Here is a 25,202-nt window from a genome sequence, read left to right on the forward strand (position 1 = left end):
CAAATCTTTCAAGAGGAGCTACTACCAATCCTAGCCAGGCTCTTCCATGAAATTGAAAAAATAGGAACACTCCCAAACAGCTTTTATGAAGCCAACATCACCTTCATACCAAAACCACACAGAGATGCTGCCAAATAATAAAATTACAGACCAATGATGAATGCAGATGCAAAGATCTTCAACAAAATCCTGGAAAATAGGATCCAATGAATCATCAGAAAGATCATACACTACGACCAAGTAGGTTTCATCCCAGGAATGCAAGGATGGTTTAACATCCGTAAATCTATCAACATCATACAAAACATCAACAAGAAGAAAAATAAAAATCACATGATCATATCAATAGATGCAGAGAAAGCATTTGATAAGGTCCAACACCCATTCTTCATCAAAACTCTCAGCAAGATGGGAATGGAAGGAACTTTTCTCAATCTAGTTGAAGCCATGTACCACAAGCCAATGGCAAATATTATCCTCAATGGAGAAAAACTAAAAGCCTTTCCTCTAAATTCTGGTACAAAACAAGGCTCACCGCTCTCACCACTCCTCTTCAACATAGTACTGGAAGTGCTCACTATAGCGATCAGGCAAGAAAAAGATATCAAGAGAATCCAGATAGGAAAGGAAGAAGTCAAGCTTTCATTGTTTGCAGATGACATGATACTCTACTTAGAAAACCCTAAAGACTCTACCAAAAAGCTCCTAGAAACAATAGACTCATATAGCAAGGAAGCAGGCTACAAAATTAACACACAGAAATCAATGGCCTTTTTATACACCAATAATGATAAGGAAGAGAAAGAAGTCAAGAAGGCAATCCCATTTACAATAGTGCCCCACAAACTCAAATATCTTGGAGTCAACTTGACCAAAGATGTGAAGGACCTATACAAAGAAAACTATAAACAAAAAACTATAAAGCCCTGCTCCAAGAAATAAGAGAGGACACATGGAAATAGAAGCACATACCCTGCTCATGGATTGGCAGGATTAACATTATTAAAATGGCAATACTCCCGAAAGCATTATACAGATTTAATGCCTTAAAAATACCCATGACATTCTTCAAAGAAGTGGATCAAACACTTATGAAGTTCATCTGGAACAATAAACACCCTCGAATAGCTAAAGCATTCCTAGGGAAAAGGGAAATAGGAGGCATTACTTTCCCCAACTTTAAACTGTACTACAAAGCAACAGTTATCAAAACAGCATGGTATTGGAATAAAGACAGATCCTCAGATCAGTGGAATAGGCTTGAGTTCTCAGACAATGTTCCCCAGACATACAATCACCTAATTTTTGACAAGGGAGTAAGAAATCTTAAGTGGAGCAGGGATAACTTCTTCAACAAGTGGTGCTGGCAAAACTGGTTAGCCACTTGCAAAAAAGCGAACATAGATCCCCAGTTAACATCATGTACGAAGGTAAAATCCAAATGAATTAAAGACCTTGATATCAGACCTGATACCATAAGGTTGTTCTTATACCATAAGAACAACACGTCCGTAAAACACTCCATGATATTGAGACTAAAAGTATCTTCAAGGAGGAAACTGCACTTTCCAAACAATTGGAAGCAGAGATAAACAGATGGGAATACATTAAGCTGAGAAGCTTCTGTACCTCAAAAGAAATAGTGCCCAGGATACAAGAGCCACCCACTGAGTGGGAGAAACTATTCACCCAACACCCATCAGATAAGGGGCTAAGATCCAAAATATACAGGGCACTGACAGAACTTTACAAGAAAAAAACATCTAATCCCATCAAAAAATGGGGAAAAAATGAACAGACGCTTTGATGAAAAAGAAATACTAATGGCCAAAAGGCACATGAAAAAATGCTCCTCATCACTGATCATCAGGGAGATGCAAATCAAAACAACGATGAGATATCATCTCACACCACAGAGATTGGCGCACATCACAAAGAATGAAAACAATCAGTGCTGGCGGGGATGTGGAGAGAAAGGAACTCTTATCCATTGCTGGTGGGAATGCCATCTAGTCCAACCTCTATGGAAAGCAATATGGAGATTCCTCCAAAAGCTGGAAATTGAGCTCCTATTCGACCCAGCTATTCCACTCCTAGGGATATACCCTAGGAACACAATATAATACAAAAACCCCTTCCTCACACCTATATTTATTGCAGCACCATGCACAATAGCCGGGCTCTGGAAACAACCAAGATGCCCTTCAACAGACGAATGGCTAAAGAAACTGTGGAACATATACACAATGAAATATTATGCAGCCATCAGGAGAGATGAAGTCATGAAATTTTCCTATACATGGATGTACACGGAGTCTATCATGCTGAGTGAAATAAGTCAGAGGGAGAGATAGAGACGCAGAATAGTCTCATTCATCTATGGGTTTTAAGAAAAATAAAAGTCATCTTTGCAACTATCCTCTGAGACAATGAGAGGAGGACTGGCACTTTCAGCTCACTTCATGAAGCTCACCAGAAAGAGTGGTGAGTGCAGTTATAGAAATAACTACACTGAGAACTACCATAATCATGTGAATGAATGAGGGAACTGGAAAGTCTGTCTAGAGTACAGGTGGGGGTGGGGTGGGATGGAGGGAGATTTGAGACATTGGTGGTGGGAATGTTTCACTGGTGAAGTGGGGCATTATTTACATGATGAAACCTAATCACAATCATATTTGTAATCAAGATGTTTAAATAAAGAAAAAAAAGAAAAAAATTTAAAAATGATTTTCTAAGTCCACATAAGCTTTAAATCAAGAACAGAGCTTTCCTTATGGAATCTTGCTATGGCTTCAGGGTCATTTATTCTGAAGGAGAGAAGTAGGTGAGAAAAAAAAAGATATTATTAACTGAAAGTAACAGTAGCTCTATGGAGTAGACAGTGATCCTGGAGAAGCTACCATTGACTAATAAACCCTTCCTCTCCAACACATAACCCCTGGGTGCATTTCTATTTGACTCAGTTTCTTTAGTACTCATTGAGGGTCATCTTGCAAACTTACTCTGCTCCTAACATGACCATAATCTTAAGAAAGACAGGTAGTGAGCCTTTCTTGTGTAGAATATTCTTGGTTGGGGAAACACAGGAGAGATATAGCCTAAGGATGCTTCCTTCAGGAGCTAGAAGAAACAGTTCATTCTTCAATCACCAGTGATAAACATATAGTCTTACCTCCATAAGGTTAAATTTTTTGTTTTAAAGGTCCATGTCTCCCAAATTATCCAAAAACAACATTGTGGGACTAGCACAACATCATGAGTTCTCTTGGAATGAGTTGGAAACCGGATATTTATCCTGGACTTAACACTTCCAGTGACATCATATGGTAATTGAGGTGAAGAAGCAGATATACTCTGCTGTTGATTAAGTTTTTCAGCAGTCCCATTTGGAACCTGCAAGTTCACATGAACAAAGATGTTAACTCTGCCATACAAATACAATACACTGAAATGGGAGAGATAGTACGAGGGTTAAGGAACTTGCCTTTCATCTGGCCAACCCAAGTTCAATCTCCAACACCCCATATGTTTCCCTAAGCCCCACTAGGAGTGAACCCCAAACACAGAGCCAGTAATATCTTCAAGCAACTGCCAGGTGTGGCCTTCTCAAAAGAGAAACAACAGCAAACTACCAATATACAAATAGGTGTATTGGCAGATAGCTGATTGTCAAGGTTCCCATGTACATGTATGTGGATTATTGCTATCTCAGACTAATTAGCAATATGAATTTGTGTTAGAGGTAAGAACAGTAAAAACAATAGTCTCCTCATTTTTACACCCTTAGACACCCTTAGACCTTTATAGAACCAGCACTAGGGTGATTTTGCCTGTGAAGAAAGAAATATGCTTCCTACTCCTGGCATGAAGACACCAGAAAAGTGGGCTTACATGATAAGGCTAGAAGCAGGGTTTAGACTGTTTGGTTATGAGAGTTTTTCTCAGATTCACTACTCTGCTTCTGTAAGTGTTGGTTAGCAACCCAAGTATTCTCATTTGATACCTGTCTCTTCTCTAGCCTTCTCATACTGTTCTATGTGCCAGAGATTATCTCATTCATCCTCTGTTTCTAAAAATTTATGGTGAGATACAGCAAGTTTCTTCTCCTGTACCCTCTGTCCACTCTCCAAGATATACTGGAGATTAGGCAGGTTCACCTAATTGCTATTAACCCCCTAGAGGAGTCTATAGATGAGCTGAGTTCAGGATAATCCCAGGACTGGGTCTTGGGCACTATCTTAAGATAATTTTATTTTTTCCTCAGAGTCTGGATCAGTGGTGGTATATCTGGAGAAAGTATCAAGATCCTGTGTCATCCATGGCTTGGGTCCTAATTCAATATTAATTCAGTTCCGCATCATAACTCCTTTTGTTCCTAAGCTCTCAAAACTCCTGATATTATTCACTAAGAGAAATCAAGCTATACTTTGTACCAGAAAAACAAAACCAAAGAATATAGCATATACCTCAACTTCAAGGGTCATAATTATAATTTGATGCACTGTACATATCATATTTAATAAGTATAGTATGGATTATTTTCATAATGAGTATTCATTTTCCTTATTTATAAAAACCTCATCAGATACTTAGCTTTCTATTTTTTAATTTTTATTTGTTTTTGTTTTTTGGGCTACACCCATTTGACGCTCAGGGGTTACTCCTGGCTCAGGGGTTACTCCTGGCTATGTGCTCAGAAATCGCCCCTGGCTTGGGGGACCATATGGGACGCCAGGGGATCGAACCGCGGTCCTGATCCTTGGCTAGCGCTTGCAAGGCAGACACCTTGCCTCTAGTGCCACCTTCCTGGCCCCTCTATTTTTTAATTTTTAAAAAAGTATTCTTAGGTTGGTAGCAATAATATAATGGGTAGAGCACTTACCTTGCATGTAGCACAACCAGGTTCAATTCCCTAAATCTCATATGATCTCTGGAGCCTACCAGGAGTGATTCCTGACTACAGAGCCAGGAGTAAGCCCAGGACCCAGCTATGTGTGGCCCCAAAACAAAACAAATAAAAAATAAAAATTGTTCTTATAATTAATTATTTCCCCCATCAACTCTACTCTGAGAACAGGATGACCAATTCAAAATGAGATAATAAATGGAAAGAATCAGGACTCTGGGGTGGAGAACTAAAAATAAATAAAATATATGACATTGTATCTTACATGTAAAAATATATGAAAAATTAAAATAGGTCTATAAAAATTCATTTCAATGGGAAAAAGTCACCCTTACTTTTTTAATTTTTTAAAATAAAATTTAATTGTGACTGAAGTGCATTACAAGTCTTTCACAGAATTATTTACGGTACATAGTGACAATGAATGAAGGGCATTCCCACCACCAGTGTTGTCCTCCCTCCACCCCTGTTCCCAGCATGTATCCCATATCTCCCTCCTTTACCCCCCAGATTCACTAGTGTAACTGGTCTCCACTTTACAAAAGTCATCTTTACTATTATAAGATAACTTTAAGCAAGAAAATGAATAAGATAATGGATTATTGACACTTTGAAGGTAAGCATAAAAAAGTTAATAATTCTAGATAAATTAAAATAATATTGATTTTTACTGTGAAAATAATTTTATTATAATAAAATATAAATGATCGATTAATTTAAAAACAATAATTTGGGAGAAGATGAGAGAAGTGGAATGTAGAAGTAAAAAAGCTAAATCCACTTTGTTATAACAGAATACAACTGAAGTGTTGAAATAATTACCAGAAAGTTAAAAGTTAAAGGTAGATTTACTGTACTGTCCAGTACAGTAGGTAGGGTGCTTACCATGCACTCAGCCAACCTGGATTTGATCATTAGCACCATATCCTTAAAGCATCAGCATAATTCTTCAAGCCCTGTCAAATGTGAGACATGAGTGCAGAGTCAGGAAAGAGTCCCGATTAGATTCTCAGCACTGAATAGCCCACGTCTGGCACCACAAATATTTAATTGTACTGCATATCTAGAACCAAGCAAACTGCATAGCTGGGTAAAGAATAATAAAGAGGGCCCGGAGAGATAGCACAGCAGCGTTTGCCTTGCAAGCAGCCGATCCAGGACCAAAGGTGGTTGGTTCGAATCCCGGTGTCCCATATGGTCCCCCGTGCCTGCCAGGAGCTATTTCTGAGCAGACAGCCAGGAGTAACCCCTGAGTTTTGGGTGTGGCCCAAAAACCAAAAAAAAAAAAAAAAAAGAATAATAAAGAATTTTGGACCAGAGTGATAATACAGTGGATAGTGACAGTGGATAGTGAACTTGCCTTGCATGTGGCAGACCCCCATATGGTCCTCCGAGCACTCGCCAGGAGTAATTACTGAGTGCAGAGCCAGGAGTAATCCTTGAACACAGCTGGGTGTGTCTTTGAAATAAAAGCAAAACAAAAGAATCCCAAGGAATGATCTCCCACCGTCCCTGTGTCAGTGAGGCCAACCTCTGCATAGTAAGCAGTGCTTTTCTCCATGAAATGGGACTAGCTATATAAAGAAGGAAAAGGGTGGAAGCATATGGTTTTTCAATCTCAGCCTTTTAGGCCGGGAAGGTGGCGCTAAAGGTAAGGTGTCTGCCTTGCAAGCGCTAGCCAAGGAAGGACTGCGGTGCAATCTCTCCCCTCCCCACCCTCCCCATATGGTCCTATATGGTCCTCCCAAGCCAGAGCATTTCTGAGTGCTTAGCCAGGAGTAACCCCTGAGCATCAAATGGGTGTGGCCCAAAAACAAACAAACAAAAAATCAATCTGTCTTTTAGAGCCATTTGATTGTTTTAAATATATATATTTGACTTTAATTTTTTTAATTTTACTTTTCAGAAAATTTTACTAATGTGCTTTATTCTGGAGATATACATACACTCGGGGACAGATGTCAATAAGAATGTATAATTAGAATTATAGTAAGTATAATTATAATCGTTATATATTGAGCACAAACAAATTAGTCAATCATGAATTAGCCAATCACAGAAATTAGCCAAATTAGCCAATCACAGAATTCATGGTCAAGGATAGAGCAGAAGAGAATTGAAGGCTTGCCTATTCCTCATTTGATATATTGATCTGAGAAATTCAGTTTTGACAAATATCAGAGAGAAAATTGTGAAAGAGTTTGAAGGAAGTGCTCAGCTTACATTATGGTAGGCAACTATTCTCTGAGTAACTAGAGAAACCACTTTCACCTTTTACAACCCAACTCAAGCTCACTATTTTAACATTAATTTCCAATAGTGTTTTATTCAGAAATTCTTTACTTTACCTTCGCTGGTTTTATTAATGTACTGTAAATTAGTTATCTGTCCTATCTACCTTTCTGGATGTTGCTATTTTTTGTTTATTTGTTTTGAGGCCCCACCCAGCACTACTCAGTGCTTATTCCTTGCTATGCACTGAGGGATCACTCCTGGTGGTGGTTGGGGGGAATCTGGGGTGCCAGAGATAGAACTGAGGTCATCCATGTGCAAGCAACTTACCCACTCTACTATCTCTCTGTATGCTACTGATCTTTTCATTTCCAACAGATCAATTTTACATTATATGACTGTGATGAATAAAACTGTACCAGGTGCTGTGGAAATTAGTCTTCTAAGAATTCTGTGTCTCATTAGGACACCAACAAGTACAGACACACATATATATAACACAAACTAAGGTGAAGTAGTTACTGCCAAGTAAGCACAACAAAATACTGAGGGTACCAAAGGGGGTTTTAATATACTAGTCTAGAAATACTAGAACATATTTTACACCCAAAAAGTGTGTAAACTAACTCCGTAGAATGTTTTTAACTTTAAAAATCAGAAATTGAAGGAGCTAGAGAGGTGGCACAAGAGGTAGAGTGTTTGCCTTGCACACGCTAACCTAGGACCGCAATTCGATTCCTGGCATCCCATATGGTCCCCCAAGTCAGGAGCGATTTCTGAGCACATAGCCAGGAGTAACTCCTGAGTGTTACCAAGTATAACCTAAAAAGCAAAAACAAAACAAAACAAAAAGTTAAAACCAGGAATTGGAATTGCGTGGATTATTAGAAGGATGGGCAAAACACTTGTAGCAGCCTCTTTGGGACTCTAGGCCATTAAATCATAGTATTTCTGTGTGACTGTGGATATATGTGTGTGACTGTAAAGTACAGTACATGTGTGTACCTGTTTGTAGGGCTATGTGTGTGGCTGAATGTGTATATAATTGTATGTATGATTATGTGGGACTGTATGTATTACTACCTATTTGTGTGACTACATAATTGTTTATATATATGACTGTAGATGATATATTAGACCTGGGGACTGCATCTACAACTGTGCACATGAATGTGGCTGTGTGTAATTCTGAATATGTATGTGTTCAGATGACTTTATGGTTTATAATTTTCCTAGAAAAGCCCATAAAAAATCCCCAGGAGGTTTGGTGGACAGCAGAGAGAGGTGGCCTAAAAATACAAGCATATAAAATGAGAGAAGGCCCTGGATGCTAGAAAAAGATTTTTTTATTTATATTTGTAGGTAAAAAAGAAGTTAGAGTTTTGAACAAAAAAGTTGCCTAATCAGAACAACTACTTATGAAATTAATATGACAGTATTTTATAACTTATTCAAATTGGAGTAAGTATAAAATATTCTAATTATTACAATAAAAAAATGTGCAAACTACTGTGGCTGAGAAGGAGACAAAGAAGTTGGGGCATGAAAAGTTGGTGTGGATAAAGACCACTAAGTGACAAGCAGGCCTCTGACACAAGGACATTATTTAGCCATTAAATTATAACTAAAATCTGCCTCCTGACCTTGGAGAAGACAGATTCATGGCACGTCTCTTATGAAAATCCTGTTGACTTTGACAGTAGAAGTGAAATCTATTTAAAAGGGCATCTCAAAAGGTTAAGGGTGTTTTAGGAACCCCTGCCAGCTAGCCTAAAGGGACTCACCTTTTCCTCCTATCCATTTCTGTAAAAACCCCACATATAATTAATGTTTGTCCATTCTTCTGGGCTTACATAAGCTACCAGACTTAATAGTTGCATGAAAACTGGGAGTAGAGATTGGCTACATTTATTAAGATGTCATTTTCAATGGCAAGAGGAAGCACAGTGTAATGAGGAGAGGATGGCATTTGCAATTAGAGAGATTTAGACACACATTTATTCTGGACTCTTACCACCTGTGTTATTTGAAGTGAATTAACCTGCAATGCTAGTTTAGTGACCATTTCTTGTGGGGATTTGATGAGTCAAGCATAATCAAATGAAAATGATAAATTTATGTCAATATACAAGGCAAGAAGCTTTTCTTCTTTCTGTACTGTAACATACTCCTGGAGTTTGGCTCTGTTTGGGGCTATACATATGAGTATTACTGTGTTACTGTTACTGTCTACTATCATGCATGTGTGTACCTGTGTGTAGGGCTCTGTATGTGGCTTAGTGTGTGCATAATTGTATGTATGATTATGAGGGACTGTGTATCGCTATGTATGACTATGCATGGTAAACTTAGTGTAACTTTATTTCTGCCTGTGCTTATGATTTGTGTGTATGATTGGGGATACTATGATTGTGACTTTGTGACTATGTAATTGTTTATATATGTAGATATATATGTAGATAATATAACTCTACAGCTCTGCACATGAATGTGGCTGTGTGTAATTCTGCATACATGTGTGTTCAGATGACCTTCTGATTTAAACTTTTCCTGGGAAGAGAAACCCTCTCTCCTTATCCGCTTAGAAGCTCTAGTCTCACTGGGTTTTGTGTCTCTGAATACAACGCCAGAGGCTCATAATAAATATGATTATTATGTAAGATCTATAGGAGGTGGAAATATTGAAATAGAAATAGTCATCATTCACACACCTAAAGTTAGTGTTGTGCAGAGCAAACTATATGTGCAAAGCCCCAGAGGCAAGAGTTGTCTTTGGTGTGTTTAAAGAAAGGCAAGAGACCAAGGCAAATAAAGCAGATTAAGGAAGAATAATTGGGGCTTGTATGACAGTATAGCAGGTGGAGTGTTTGTCTTACACATGGCTGACCCAGGTTCAAATTTCTGCAACCCATCTGATTCCCAAGCCAGCAAGTAGCTAAGTTCAGAGCCAGGAAAAGCCCGTGAACATTGTCAAATGTGACCCCAAAACAAAAATTAAAAAAACTATAAATAAGAGTGAATAGATTTGAAATCAGAAAATTTTGTAGCAAACACAACTAATTCTGACAAGGTTACTACTGGGTGGAAAGCAATGTAATGTTTTCAGCATTAAGATGGAAAAGGAATTTTGGAGAGTGGGGGAGAAATCTGATTTATATTTTTAAAGGACCACACTTTTTTGTATTTATGGAACAGAATGTATGGAGCAAAAGTGAAAGTAATAATACTTAGGTAATTTTGTAGTAGCTTAGGTGACATTAGAAATGTGGTGGCAGGGGCCGGAGAGATAGTATGGTGGTAGGGCATTTGCCTTGCATGCAGAAGGATGGTGGTTCAATTCCCAGCATCCTATATGGTCCCCTGAGCCTGCCAGAAGTGATTTCTGAGCATAGAGCCAAGAGTAACCCCTGAGTGCTACTGGGTGTGACCCAAAATCTAAATTTACAAAAGAAGAAAAGAAATGTGATGGCATTCTAGAGAGTTCCATGTAAAAACCAAAGGCTTGCAGCTGAACTGAATGTGGGTTGAAAGAGTTCACATAATAATTCCAAAGGTTTTTGTTTGTTTGTTTGTTTTTTGGGCCACACCCATTTGATGCTCAAGGGTTACTCCAGGCTAAGCACTCAGAAATTGCCCCTGGCTTGGGGGAACCATATGGGACGCTGGAGGATCCGAACCTCGGTCCTTCCTTGGCTAGCGCTTGCAAGGCAGACACCTTACCTCTAGCGCCACTTCGCCCGCCCCAACTTCAAAGATTTGAAGTTAGTAACTAGTTTATTAGAGAAGACATTTTCTGTACAAAAAAAAGTTGAAAATACTGTGGAAGGGGTAGTTGAGGAAGACAAAAAAATCGTAAGTTTTATGCAAAACATAATTAAAATTAGAAACAAAAAGAATATACATATGTATTCATTTTCAATGTCACCTGCCTGAAATTTACACAATGTTATAATGCAGCATAACTTCAATAATTTTTTTCTTTAAAAAGTTAAATTTCATTTTTAATAATTAGCTTTTCTTATAGCTTGTGCCACATGATTATAATAGTATTAAAGTCTCTTAGAATATTGATGTTAAAATCACTGCATCTAACCACCACCAAAGTGCCCAAGAACCTCCCCCTTGACCCTATGTTACTTCAAATCTACCCTTTCTTGCCTCCCCCAAACTTCTTTCCACTCCTTAGTAATATGAGTTTTGTAATTCAAGGCTGAGGATTTTTTCATCATCCAATATTATCTATTCCTCTATATTTCATAGATACCTGAGATTATCTGGCACCTGTCATCTTTGCCTAACATGGTAGTCTATATTCCAGTTCATTCATATTTTAGTAAACTACAAGACTTCCTTTTGTCTGATAGATGAATAGTAGTCCACTGCATTATATAACATGATTTTATTACCCGTGCATCATTGTGCATTGAGTAATTTCCATATCCTGATTATTGTACTTAGCACTAAGATGAACGTAAGTATGCATATGAACAAATGGGCTATATAAAATAAAGGGATTTTTTTTTGAGAGAGATGCTGGAGCTGAGCTATCCCAGGTAGGTCTAGTCTTCAGGTTGAGATCTCTGGAGCTCTCTTGGGATAGGTGTGGGCAGTCAGAAGTCCCAGCACCCAATCCACACTCATGCAGATCCCTCTGCCATACAAATGTCTTAGCCCCACTACTACTCTCAAAGAGACTAGCTGATTAATTATCCCAGTTCCACTGCTCCTAAAGTGGGCATCTACATATGTAGCCATGGGACATCTTTAAATTTCGCAGTACTGACATCCCAATCAGAGCACAGAAAATTATAAGGGAAAATTGTGTAGAAGCTCATTAAGCTCCCTGAGTAAAAAAAAAAAATTAACAGAGAATTATTCATCAGCATTGAACAACTCAATAATAAATCCTTAGACAATAACTCTAATAACACCATTGTGAGATATATGTTGCAATAAGCAATATAAAATAAATAATTTTGTTCCTGTTAAGGGGACCATATTGGGAGTAGGTAGAAAAGTAGAGGGAAGGTCACATTGATTGTAGGACTGGTGCTGGGACATTGAATACCTGAAATAACTGTATTATGAACAAATTTATAAATAGTGGTGTTTAAATATGTTTCAAATATTAAAAAATTATTAAAAATGTTATTCTATGTGGCTGTTTTTCCAAACTGACTACCAACTAGAGATGGAGGCTGGAGGTACCAGGAGAATGAAAAGGTAATCAAGAGACAGTGCAGGGCTAGGGAGGTTATGGGGTACTTTAGTTTTGATGGGGCACAATAAATTTGTGCATCAATATCATATACTTTAATTCTATTGTAATCAAAATATATAAAATAAAATTAAAAGTCAAATGATAAAAAAGCTTTCTGCATGGTAAAAAGAAACTCAGGCTAACTTTAAAAATACTTTATGGTGTACACAAGACATCAGACAAAGCATTAATACATTAATATATAAATCACTCAAAAAGCTCAACAACAACAAAATTAGCAACCCCATTTAAAAAACTGAGAGAATAGTGGAATGAACGCTTTTCTGAAGAAAATATACTGATGGTTAGAAGGCACATGAAGGACATTGCATTTTTTTATCAGGGAAATGCAAATCAAAACACAATAAGATATCTTATACCAGAGATAACAGCATATATTATAAAGACTAGAAATAAATATAGGCAGTGCTAGAGCAAAGAGAGCCTTTATTCACTATGCATAGAAATGTCATTTTGTTCAGCCTGTATGAAAAACAGTATGAAAATTCCTCCAAAAAAAAAATAGAATTCCAATGTGTTCACTTCTTAGTCTCCAGCCACCCAAAAGTAAAATTTTCAAAGGAGTTATTTATTGCATCTATGATAAAGTCAATCTATGCAGGAAGTTTTAAACATGTCTAGATTTATAGGGAATGTTAGGATTGGAGACTTCCTATGAGAGTTTCTTCCTTTCAAGAAGCCAGGGAACAGGTGACCCCAGTGAGTGAAGAGCATGGCACATTTAAAGGCTAAGGAAAGATAAGCAGAACTCACTCAAGAGAGTTATTATAGTCATGCAAAATTCAAACACAATTCATGGAATAGAATAGGGGTGATAAGATGTGGAAAAAGATGTGATATGTAGTAATAACTCTTGATTTGGGGTATAAGAATGTCATGAAACTGATATGCCATATACTCTAGAGAAGCTGTCACTTCTGAAGAAGCAGATTGGAATGGAACCAGTGATTACTAGGTAAAATTACATTTCCAGGAATATGAATTGGCTACAGCTCTCAGTCATCTACGAGTTAATGAGATGTTTCATGCCAAGCACTCTTCTAGACACAGAGAAAAGATCACAGGAATGAAAAAAAAATCCTTACCCTCTTGACATTCACCTAGAAGGATCTAATTACAGAAGTCTTGACACAGTAAAAATTGTAAACATCTGACGGTTTAAATAAGGGCTTGGCTAAATACTCTGTGTGATCAAACTTGAGTTCACTAGGCAATAATACTCTGCATTACATGATAGAATCCTTCCTATTGTAAAGGCAAAGAGCACTCTAAATTTTAGAAAAAATGGCAGAAAATTCAACTTCGCCTTCTTGGCAGTCCATCTTCCCACTTCCCAAATACTGTACCCATCTGACATGTCAACTCGAGAGTCTACTGTCACCAAATCTGACAAATGTGCTTTCAATCAATATGAATTGTAACTCTTCTGAGGTTTGGCATCTTTTCCCAAATATACCAGCTTTATTAGAGCACATTTTTAGGTTGATCGAAAAGGAACAATCTGGTGTATGGGATATATTTTATATGTTTATTTTAAGTGCATTCATTTAGGACATATTTATTTTATTTTATTGAAACAATTGTGATCAACAGAATCCTTCATAGTTGAATTTGAGAAACACAATGAGTCAGGGCCCTTCCTACCACCAGTGTCAACCTACCTCCACCAATGGTGCCAGAGTGCATCCTATCCCACGACACTTTGTCCTCTGGCCTGCCAGTATTACAGTCCCCTTTAAGTTTAGATTGTTAAAGTTAGGTCCCTTGATTCTATTATTATTGACTCTGGCTCAGATATTTAGTTCAGGACAAATTTATTTTAAGGAACATATTTATCTAACTGTGAAAGCAGCTATATTGACTTCAGAAGACTACAGTAGACAGATCGGCACATGGGAGACCATTTATAATCATCTGGTAAGTTGGATGCAGAAGTTCCTCCCCCTTGAAAACCTTCAGTTCTTTCTCTTGAAGTGTTCATTTGCCTACTGAAGGCCAGCTAGATGAGAGGATAACTGGCTTAAGTCAATAGCTACTGACGATAAAAGATAAAAAATTTTCACAGTGATATCTAATTTGGTGATTAACCAAAACCAATGTACCATGGTCAAGCCAAATTGAAACATAATATCAATCACCACTTGAGCCTCACAGTATTTAATAATTGTCAGCTATAGGAGAGGTTCTGATTATTAAGTTGTCTGGTGTTCTATGGAAGAATAATTTCTTGTTCTTCACTATATTCTCTCAAAGGATTGTCATCTGTATATTTTCTATTTGCCTTTGGGGTTATTAAGTAAATATGAGTACAGGCCAGGGATGAGCCTCTAAGAGAGCTGAACTCCATAAAGAGCTCTTCCTGAATTTTTCCGTAGGGTTGCATTCTACATTATTTAGTCATAGCTGAGATTAAGGAATTTTATGGCCCTTTGATTAAATTATTCAAGCAAGTAAAAGAAGGAGCAGTTGCCAAGAAATAACATTTATATACATTCTATCAAAACATTCATTTGAAAGGATATTTTTACCTCTGTGTGCACATATTTACAATAGTCAAAAATAGATAAACTGGCCCAGAGAGAGCTCACTGGTAAAGAAGCTTCCTTCCAGGTATGAGGTCTCAAGGTAGATTTCTAATAGTGCTCTACATGCTAAAAACTAAGAATTAGCAAAGTGATACTTCCAATTACAGTCCCTGGCACCACAATAAGTGTGTGATCTTTGAAATATCACAATCATGTTTAGAAACTCCACCTACAAGTGAACTCTGTCAAGCACTTCAATCTTAAGTACCAGCACAGTGCCTATGTGTATGATCCCTGCTCATCATAACAAAGCAGTAGCAAAGAGAAGGAATGGAGACTAAATTAAAAATAAATTTAAAAATAATTGAAAATGTTAAAAAAATGTCTGAGATAATTCAATTGTCCATCAATATGTTTGAATAAAAATGCAATAGTCTATACAATGGTATATATCAATTCTGCCCTTAAAAATATAACATGAAGGGGCCGGAGAAGTGGTGCAAGAGGTAAGGCTCTGCCTTCCCTGAGTTAGCATAGGACTAACCATGGTTTGATCCTCTGGTGTCCTATATGGCCTCCCAAGACAGGAGCAATATTTGAGCACATAGCCAGGACTAACCCCTGAGCATCACCAAGTGTGGTCCCAAAACAAAAACAAACAAAAAATATAACATGAAATTGAGCCTTTGGTAATAAAATAATGGGATCTGAGGTGATAAAGTTTAGGGAATAAAGTGAAAAATAATAACTAGATGGTTTGACTCTCTTGTTAAAAACTCTCATGTTAGTAAGAAACTAAAGCAAGCAAAACTGGCAAAAGAAAAAGAAATAAAAATTAGACCCTAGAGAGACTCACTGAAAACAATGAAAGTTACCAGAGGTAAAGGGAAGAATGAATGGGTAGAGAAACATGCCACCACCCTTGTACCTAACCTATCAGCATATCAGGCCCATATGAGGTTTTAATTGTTAAAGCTTGGTTCTCATGATTAAAATATTATAGATTCTGGCTTGTATATTTAGTTCTGTCCTTTCTTAATCCGCCAAAGCACCTGAGGCTTCTTGGTCCCTGTCCCCCATCCTTTCATATTTGTGTTTATACTCCTCCACTCAATTTTTCTTTTCCTTGCATACAGCCTTTTAGAACAGTGCTTTTCTTTCCTGGGGATAGATACCCAAAAGTGAAATCTAGTCTTAGTTTACCGAGAAAGCTCCATACTATTTTCCATAAGATTGGACCAGGCAGCATTCCCACCAACATAGATAATAATTCCTTTTTCACCACATCCCTGTCGAAATCATTCACAATATTTTTGATATGTGCCATCTTTACTGGTGTAAGATGATGATATGGTAGAGAGACTTTTATCAGTGGTAGGATAGAGGTAGAAGTTGGGATATTTATATACACATAGAGATATGAGCTTAAATCCCTGAAATTTTACAATAATTATAAAATAATGTAAAATATGTCAAAAATAAATTACAATGTGGCGACTATTAAGGAATGCCATAGTGACCCATATAATTAGAATTAAAGCATAGTTCTTGAGTTTGTAAAATAAAAACCAAGAAAGCATGTGATTATAGAAGTAGAAACTATTAAAAGGACTCACATAATTAATGTCAAGTTCACTATGAGGAAGTGCAGTAGCAAAATAAATAGAAGAATTTAAAAAGATATATTATAAAACCAGAGCATACATTCAAACTCTATCATAATCCCAACCCCACCACAGACATGAAAACTCCTAGAAATATGATTTTTACTCTGGAGATAGTACAATGTCTTCTGCTGTCCCATATAGTGAAAAGGATAGAGGGGAAAAAAATCTACAGCGTCACATCATGAGTGAAGATACATGCTAAATTGAATAAGAGGAATAACACAATGCCAATGTCAGCAATAATGTGTTTTTTGTTTCTTGTCTCTTTAAAATAAAAATTCCAACATAAAAACAATTTTCTGGTCATGATTGATTTCCATTGTAATAGAATTCTCTTTTACTGTGATTTTTTTAACTTGCTTGGCAATAAGACTAGTAAAACAAAATGACCATAACAGTAGTGAAATAAATAAGTCAGCTCTTTTGTATCAACTAACGTGGTTTAAACCCCATGTATTTAATGAAAATTGTCTATAATTAAAATACTTCTTTACAGGAAATAGACACTTGTAAAGAGATGGGTACTGAAACATTGTATGATCAAAACCCAACTATCAACAACTTTTTAATTCAAGATGATTTTAAAAAATTAAAAACAAAACAAATAAAATCAGAGCCACCCTTCCACACAAAGAAAAAAAATAGTACATTGCCCTAATTAAGGAATTGGAGGTATTAGCCTTGAAGTAATGAAGGTATCAACCATCACAATTCTGTCTCCCAGAACACTTGTCCCTTCTCTCTGTCATCTAGAGCTGCTCCTTACATAATTTACTGGTAGTGCCTGGAGAATCCACAATAAAAATAATTTTCTTTAAACAACTCCTCTTAGAGGGTAAACTGACCTAGCAATTAGCTAGCAGTTACTACCAAACATGCTCTGTAACTTCCCAACTATGTCTTGAACAAAGTATAAATCTATCAAGTATGTAGAGGGAAATAATTGGTTTGTTAGTTCCCAAGGAAATATGAACAATGAACCTCCAGGTGGATCTAACCAATTAAACATTGTCAAGGACACAAGAAAATTACAGACTTACAGTTTTTTTTTTTTTTCAGACTTACAGTTTTAGTCTATAGGAAGTCCTTACTCAAGGCCACGGTCACTCTCCTCCTAAAGGGGACAGCCCTAACTCGTCATCTTCAGGACTCAATGTTTGTTAGACTTGTGATTTGTGCATAAAAATAATAAAATCTTTTAAGACAAAAAAAAATCTCCTCTTTAACTTACTACATGAGGACCAAACAAATTATTTTAAGCCAGTTATCTGAAATTTGCTATCATAATTGTGTTCTCTAAAAAAAAAAAAAAAGATGGCATCAGGAGCTAAAATTTGGGTGCCACAGCTCCAGCTAGACAGGTATTTTATGATGAGTAGAAAATATTTTTGTAAATTATGGAACAGCTGGCATATTTTTTGAGGTTCTGGGCATTTAAAAATTCAATATTTTTCCTTTTAGGGGAACTGGCAATATTGGTGAAGGGAAGTAGACACTGGTGAAGGTATGGATGCTTAGACATGGCATAACTGAAATTCAGTTATAAACAACTTTGTACCTCATGGTTATTCAATCAGTAAAAATTTCATCCTTTAAAAAACAAACAATTCAAACTTTAAGACAATGAGGAAGGATGATTCCAGTTCCTCTCCCCGACACTGACACTAGCTGAATGTTGACTTTATCAAACTTTAGCTCAAAACAAACTTTAGCTCAACAAGGAAAGATCTTAAATGGGAACAGTATTTTGGTTATGCCCACATTGTTCAGTTTGGCAGCTCTCACCTCCTTGATCTACATATAAGGACTGTGCTGTGCACCTGAGATTCTGTTTGGTAAGAACACACGCATTCTTCCAGCATGCAGTCCCTCCGACTCCTGTCCAAAGCCAGTCAGGCCATCCTGATCCTGGTGGTCTGTCTCCAGCTTGGGATCAACAATGCTGAAGAAAGCGAGTGAGTCATCCTTTTCTCTTCATTTTGGGAAAAAAAGCAAATCTTACAAGGGGAGGGTCACCTAACCTAGACTAGAAATTTGCATACTACTTTTTAAAAATTGCTTCAGTGTCAGAACTCTCATTTAAAGTTCTCAAGAGTCCATTAGCCAGCTCTACTTCTTTCCTATAGGAATTCCTGTTCACCTACCTAGTCTTTCTACCTGTACTTCCTGTTTTTTTGAGTAAATAAGAGTACTCAAATGTATGTTAACATTCATGAACTTGGTTTTGCTCTAAAGTTCCAATTCATATCCAGTTTGTACTCTACATCTTTGTTCATATTTCTACTCAGTAAATTGTACTTTCTAAATTCTTGTCTTGCCTCTCATACTTTCATAATAACTTTGGTAAGTTTTTGCATGACTCACTGAAGGATCATAGACCCTGTATCCTTTTCCTAGATCCCATTGTTTAAGATTGCACTAAACCAGAAGTATAGACATCTTTCTGATTCGGAAGATAAAGACAAAAGTTTCTTGTCCCTCCATCCTATTCACTTGGAGCTTAGGCTTCATATATGGCCTTTGTGAAAGCTCAAACCATATGCAAAAGTATAAGGGTATATTTCTGAAGTCTCCAAAGTCAACATAAACCTAAATGTTTGAAGAAAGCAAGAAAATTGGGGAAAATGAAAAGAAATAGAAAATAGAGCAGGATCAAGTAAATAACAGAAATGCAAAAACAAACAAACAAAAAACTCGTAGGAATTGTCTACAGAATTTGAGATGTAAGGTTTTTCTAACTGGTGTTTCAGATGGTAGCTACTTACTGTAATATGACCAGTTTTTCTGTCCTGAATGAAACTATTTAGAAAGACAAGCTAGTATCATGGAGGCAGAGATACAGATGTCACTCCAAGTATCCCTGAGTTGGAATAAGTAGCTGACATAAGTTTGCTAATTAAGATGACCATGCAGCATAGTGTGCCCAGAAATTCTTGATGTCAGAATCAAATATCTCTCATACCAGGAAAGTCTTACCTCTTGTGCAAACAGATAATTATCAATCCTAAATCCATCTACAAATGGGAAGAATTTGGAAGACTTGAAATCCTCACACTCTTCTACTGTGCCCCGAACACAGACAAAAATAGAATTGTGAATCAGTTGCATAGGACAGGAAGGAATTGGGTTTCTTGGTATTTTTTTTTGTTTTTTTTTGTTTTTTTTTTCAAACCAATTTCTCTAGTTTTGAATCCAGCCCTCATTGATTCAATGATTTTCTTTCTTTCTTTCCATTTTCTTTTTCCAATCAGTTTATAGTGTGTGGCTTGAACATAGGGTTGCATATAAAGTTCCTGGACATAGCTATATGTCCAAATCCTCTACAGAGCTTCCTACATGTCCCATGGGGAAATCATGAAGGATCTTCAAGAATCTTCTAAACTGGAATCTTGTAGGACCTACAACTCCTCTAGGACACTGGGTTGTCTGGGTCTGAACAGGATTCTGATTTTATGCTTATTTGTTTGTTTGGGTTTTTTGTTTTTGTCTTGTTTTTGAGGGAGAGTGTTTCAAACTGTGATTAAGCCCAGAGCCCTTCCTGCTGATTTTATTTTATTTGGGGGGGGGGGTGTCAGACCCAGCGGCGCTCAGGGGTTACTCCTGGCTTTGCGCTCAGAAGTCGTTCCTGGCAGCCTCAGGGTATCATATGGGATGCCTAGTTTCGAACCACCGTTTGTTCGAATCAGCTGCATGCAAGGCAAACACCTTACCGCTGTGCTATCTCTCTGGCCCTTCCTGCTGATTTTTAATGAACTAAACTAGTAGTTTAATGTGAGGACCCAAGAATACAGTGCTGTTTGGGTTCTGGGTCTTGAGATTAATCTAACCAACCTGTAAGTGCTGAGGGACTTCAGGGATGTACCTGGAGATTTTCACAACATGACCATGTGTCCCCAGAAATAAAAAATGGTGTACTATGTGCAAGTCATGCACTTTTACACCTGTACTATTTCTCCTGCCTAATGGAATTCTATAGACATGTAATTTTCTGCTGAGAATGACTTGAGATTTGCCCCTCAGGAGCAGTCAGGCAAACTTGTAATATGGTACTATTATTCTTTTTCAAAGTTATTTCTTTATTGATGGAAAACAGAAGACATGCAACCTCAAATAAAACAACCAAGTTGCAAATAAAACAAAACTAACTCTATTAAAAAAAAGTATCCCAAAATCAAATTTTTAGAAGATTTTACTGCTCAGCAATTGCACACATCCAACATCACATCCTCAGGCACTTTCACTATCATTCTACATGGCCTATTCCTACTATTGTCCCCCACTGATTGAATGTTGATCTCTTCCTGATTTTCTTCCCCAAATCAGCCGACGTACAATAATAATGAACATGCAGATGCCCACAACTGTAAAAGCAAATGAAGAATTGACACTTAGGCTTCAAGTGAGCACAGAACTGAGAGAATGCATGGTGGTAAGTAGAAGCCTGGACAGTTCACTTCTTCATGACTAAATAAATATACAATTATTTCATTATTGGTCATAGGTTAACATTTTATTATAATTTTCACATTATAATTAATTATACTGAATATAATATTTTCAAATATGTTAGAACCTGGGGATATTTCAGGAGCTTACAGTGGCTGATTCTTCTTTTAACTCTATGAAAAAATATTGGCCCAGAAAGGAATAGGAAGTTTAGGAAAGAAAAAGAAGAAATAAATAGGTTATAAATAAAATAGAGTTTAGAGGAATATGTAAGAGCTGGGGAAAAATTAGAGTACCTCCAAGGGTTCAAGAATAATGAAAAGGTGGAGAGGGTTCTCTAAAAGAAAATCTGTACCCTATATAATATAAGAAAGTAGGTAAGGAACAGGTCTGATTTCTGAACTAGAACAGAGCTTTTCAAACTATAATATACAAAAGATCACCAGCATGTCTGTTTAAAAAGCATATTCTGAGTCAATAGTATATCCAGAGGTCAACATTAACCGTATTTTTCATTCTATAAGACACACCTGTTTATAGTGTTTAGATGAGGAAAACAAGAAAAAAATATTCTAAGGCAAATGTTGTACTAAAATGTTTAATGAACTATAACAGAATAATATTTCAACGATGTTAAGTGAACAACAGTCAATGTGACATTAGGAATTATTATGACTGTCATTAACAAATGGAGAGAGTTTAAGTTTCAAGTACTCTTCTTGTTTTCTGGGAACCCCCAAAACTCCTCAGCTCCAGGCAGCATTTGCTCCATAAGACACACAGACATTTTCCCTCATTTTTGGGGGGGAGAGGAGGTGCATATTATGGTATAAAATATACGATAATTATTTCTAACAAACTTCTAAGCTATGACAACACCGGACTCCTTAGCACATTACATTTGTCTGACTGCTCTAGGTTATAAGGAAACAAGATCTGGGAGGAGTTAACCCAAAGAGACTCACCCCTTGAGAAGTGTTTTGCTCCATTCCCAGGTTTTCTCAGTTGCCCTCACAGAACATAACCTGCCCCTTGTTAACTGTTCTGCTCTAAGGCAAGATCCTCATGCTTTCTTTATCCTATGGAAGAATCCCATCTGGTGTAACACAGTACTTGCCCTTAGTATAAATTTCTTCACTCCATTTAGATTGAGGAACAATTATGAAACTAAAAATACTATGGGTAATAGAGAATTTCAATTTGTTTAATCAATGGTTTCAGTTACTGCTAGGAAAAGTGCCAATATGTGAGTATAAAACGTTGACAACCACTTCCTTAAGGTCTCTTCTAGGAATGACCCTGTCTCCAGGGGAGAAATATTTCTGATCATTGACCAAAGACCAACACATCTGTTAGTCAGTTTTTCAGTACCAAAATATGAACTATGTGTACAGATTTGGGATATGAGGGAGTGGAATCAAATTGTTTAGCTTTGGCATTTGTGGATCCTAACCATTATTGAAAGGAGGAACGGTAAAGGTTTTGTGTGCTTAAAGCTTTTGTGAAAATTGCAGTCTGGAGTAATAAATGATGTAAGTTGTTTCGCACTCATGATAGCAATATAGTGTTTAAAAAAAGTGTTTAACAAAATGATGTGATCAATGATGTAGTAATTATTATGAGTATTTTTAAGAACACTGCTACTACAATAAATAAGTGGTTCTTTTTTTTTTAAAAAAAAAGTCTCTCAGTATGCAGGTAAAGTACAAAAAAACTCATAAAAATTGTAATAGCTAGAAAAAAGTACTATAGGAAATTTTTTAGTTCCAGTCAAGTAATTTTAATTATAATTTTTATTTAAATAGTTATAAAATAACCTCATAGTTTCTATATTTTTAGAAAATAAAAATATTACATGTACTATTCTTAACATATAATTATTGTTATTGATTAGAGTGCATCTGAAATGGAATTTTGAGCAAGTGAGATATCACTACTGTAACCATAAATTTATTATTTATGCCCTCAATCATGCTTGTCAGTATGATTATCATATTCATTTAGGGTTGAAATAATGCTTATAGTACTCTACAGTCTGAATTATTTGTGTCAGAGACTAGTTTTCTGATTTCATAAAGTTTTTGATATGTCTATCAGGGGATGTTTATATATTTTAAATAAAATGCACTGAGATGAGCTGAAGTGATAGTATAGCAGGTAGGGTATATTTTATTGCCTTGCATGTAGCAGACCCAGATTCAATTCTCAGAATCCCATATAGTCCCCTGAACTCACCAGCAGTAAGTCCTGAGTACAGAACCAGGAATAACCCCTGAGCAGCCCCAGGTGTGTCCCCCAAACCAAAAAATAAAAAAATGAGTAACACCAAAAGTGTTTTATTGAATAACTAAATATATTATTTAAAATTAACTTGAATATGGTTATTTAAACACGTCTATCAATTTATTAGCCCAAAATAATACTTTTAAAATAAATAAACACTTGGTTTTAGTTTATGAACATGCGATATTTGGAAGGCTGCTGTTGCTTAACTTGTATGTGCCCTGCCTGGTCTTTGACAACAAATCATATGTGTAGTGCTTACATCCAGTTATATGTGCTATTGCTACTTTAATGAGCCATTTTTGAAAATGCCAATTCATGAAGACATACTGTAGCAGATGTAATTTAAAAGTAATCAAAACAACGCATTACTACAGAAGCATCAGCTTGCCAGAGTATTCAGAATCGAATGATGAATGTAAAGACATTTGAATTCACTGTGGGTATGGGTTCAGTGGGTGTGAGTTTCCCAGGCAATCTCAAGCAATTAAGAGTAGCAAGAAACCCAGACACTTTTGATGGTAACTTGTAGCTCAAAACTCCATATGAGTCTAACAAACATCCTATGTTTGACCTTGTGATAAAATCACAGTGACTTGGTCACTGTACTTGCAACAAGATCTGTCTTGGCCTTGTGCCCCAAGAAACCAGATTGGGGCAGTTATAAGCCAGCTTCTTCATCCCAAGTTAGGAAACTAGGCTACTGCTGTCAAGGGTGAGTCTTGGTCCTCCAAGAACCTTGCTCTCTAATGCCTGAAGGTAAAATCTAGTGAAACAGAAATTTAAAACGGAAAACATTCTGACCTAAACTTTAGCACCTCAAACAAGATTTCAGAAGTAAACACCTTGAGCCACTGGCCCACCACTGGTCTTATTCTTTGACCATTAAGGAAGTACCCCTTCTCCTCTTCTTCCTCCTTACCCTCACTCTTCTATCTCTCCCTACACCATCCCCAGTATAACTCTGCATTTTCTCTATTACCATTTCTCCTCAGATTAGGACTTATTTAAGAAGCACTTATCCAATGGATACTCCTTTTAACTTTAAATATACCGCCTGTCTCTGTGAAGATTCCCCAAGGACCTTTTATTGGGATTTTGCTACCAACCGTAAGTAGTTGATTCAAACGGGCAAAAACTGTTTACTAGGGAAAGAAAAGTTAACAAGTAACAAAGCTCTGGATCAGAAACAAGAACAAAGGATAGAAAAAACAAGATGGAATGATTTGAGGACACAGCAGAGGACAGTCAACAGGATGATGTCCTGTATGAAAAGTCCAGGGGTTATGTGAGAAAATATCAAAAGGGAGTTGCAGGAAACTGCATCCAATAGCATGGTGCCTCAAGCTAGTTGATCAGAGACCACACAAAGGGTTTGAGTGACATCAGAGATGATCCTACTCTTGTCTCTTTCAGGTACCACAAAAATAACAGCTACTGTGGATGTTGTCCGTGTACTTGGCATCTGTCCTAATGATAAAGCTGTGATGCCCATTGATGCAAATCGTTTTTATATAACACAAGAACTGAAAGCAGTCAATTATTATTAGTGGGAAGCCTGATGTCCTCCTGGCCTGTACCCCTGGCTGTCCACTAAGAAAACTTGAGTAAGGTGACTCTTCAATAAATATCTCCCAAGCTTCTCTGTGTTCTGTGCATCTTCACTCAAATATCTATTCTAGAAGGATATGACAGAGTAGTCAGAATTTCAAATAACTTCACTGGAGAGAAACTATAGGTTTCTCACTGCCATTTGTATAAAAGGGGGAATAGAAAAGAGAGGAGGTTATTCTCACAGAACTAAAAGTGGATGTTCCAAAGTTCATAGCAAAGAAAGGAAGAACTATGAGAGAAAGAGA

At 36.9% G+C, this 25,202-nt stretch overlaps 1 protein-coding gene across 1 annotated transcript; it reads left to right on the forward strand.

The window, feature by feature from the left end:
* Positions 1 to 18,474: 18,474 nt before the first annotated feature.
* On the forward strand, positions 18,475 to 24,893 carry PIP (prolactin induced protein). Its single transcript, XM_049785261.1, has 4 exons — positions 18,475 to 18,569; positions 20,938 to 21,043; positions 24,339 to 24,453; positions 24,760 to 24,893. The coding sequence occupies exons 1-4, from the start codon at positions 18,475 to 18,477 to the stop codon at positions 24,891 to 24,893; spliced, it is 450 nt and encodes a 149-aa protein (XP_049641218.1).
* Positions 24,894 to 25,202: the final 309 nt, after the last annotated feature.

Source organism: Suncus etruscus, chromosome 1 (assembly GCF_024139225.1).
Source record: "Suncus etruscus isolate mSunEtr1 chromosome 1, mSunEtr1.pri.cur, whole genome shotgun sequence".
NCBI lineage: Eukaryota > Metazoa > Chordata > Mammalia > Eulipotyphla > Soricidae > Suncus > Suncus etruscus.

Coding starts and splice junctions, on each gene's coding strand:
- PIP (XM_049785261.1), top strand. CDS start 18,475: ATGCAGTCCCTCCGACTCCTGTCCAAAGCCAGTCAGGCCATCCTGATC. Junction 21,044..24,338: donor AACTGAGAGAATGCATGGTG/GTAAGTAGAAGC, acceptor ATTTCTCCTCAG/ATTAGGACTTATTTAAGAAG. Junction 24,454..24,759: donor TTGGGATTTTGCTACCAACC/GTAAGTAGTTGA, acceptor TGTCTCTTTCAG/GTACCACAAAAATAACAGCT.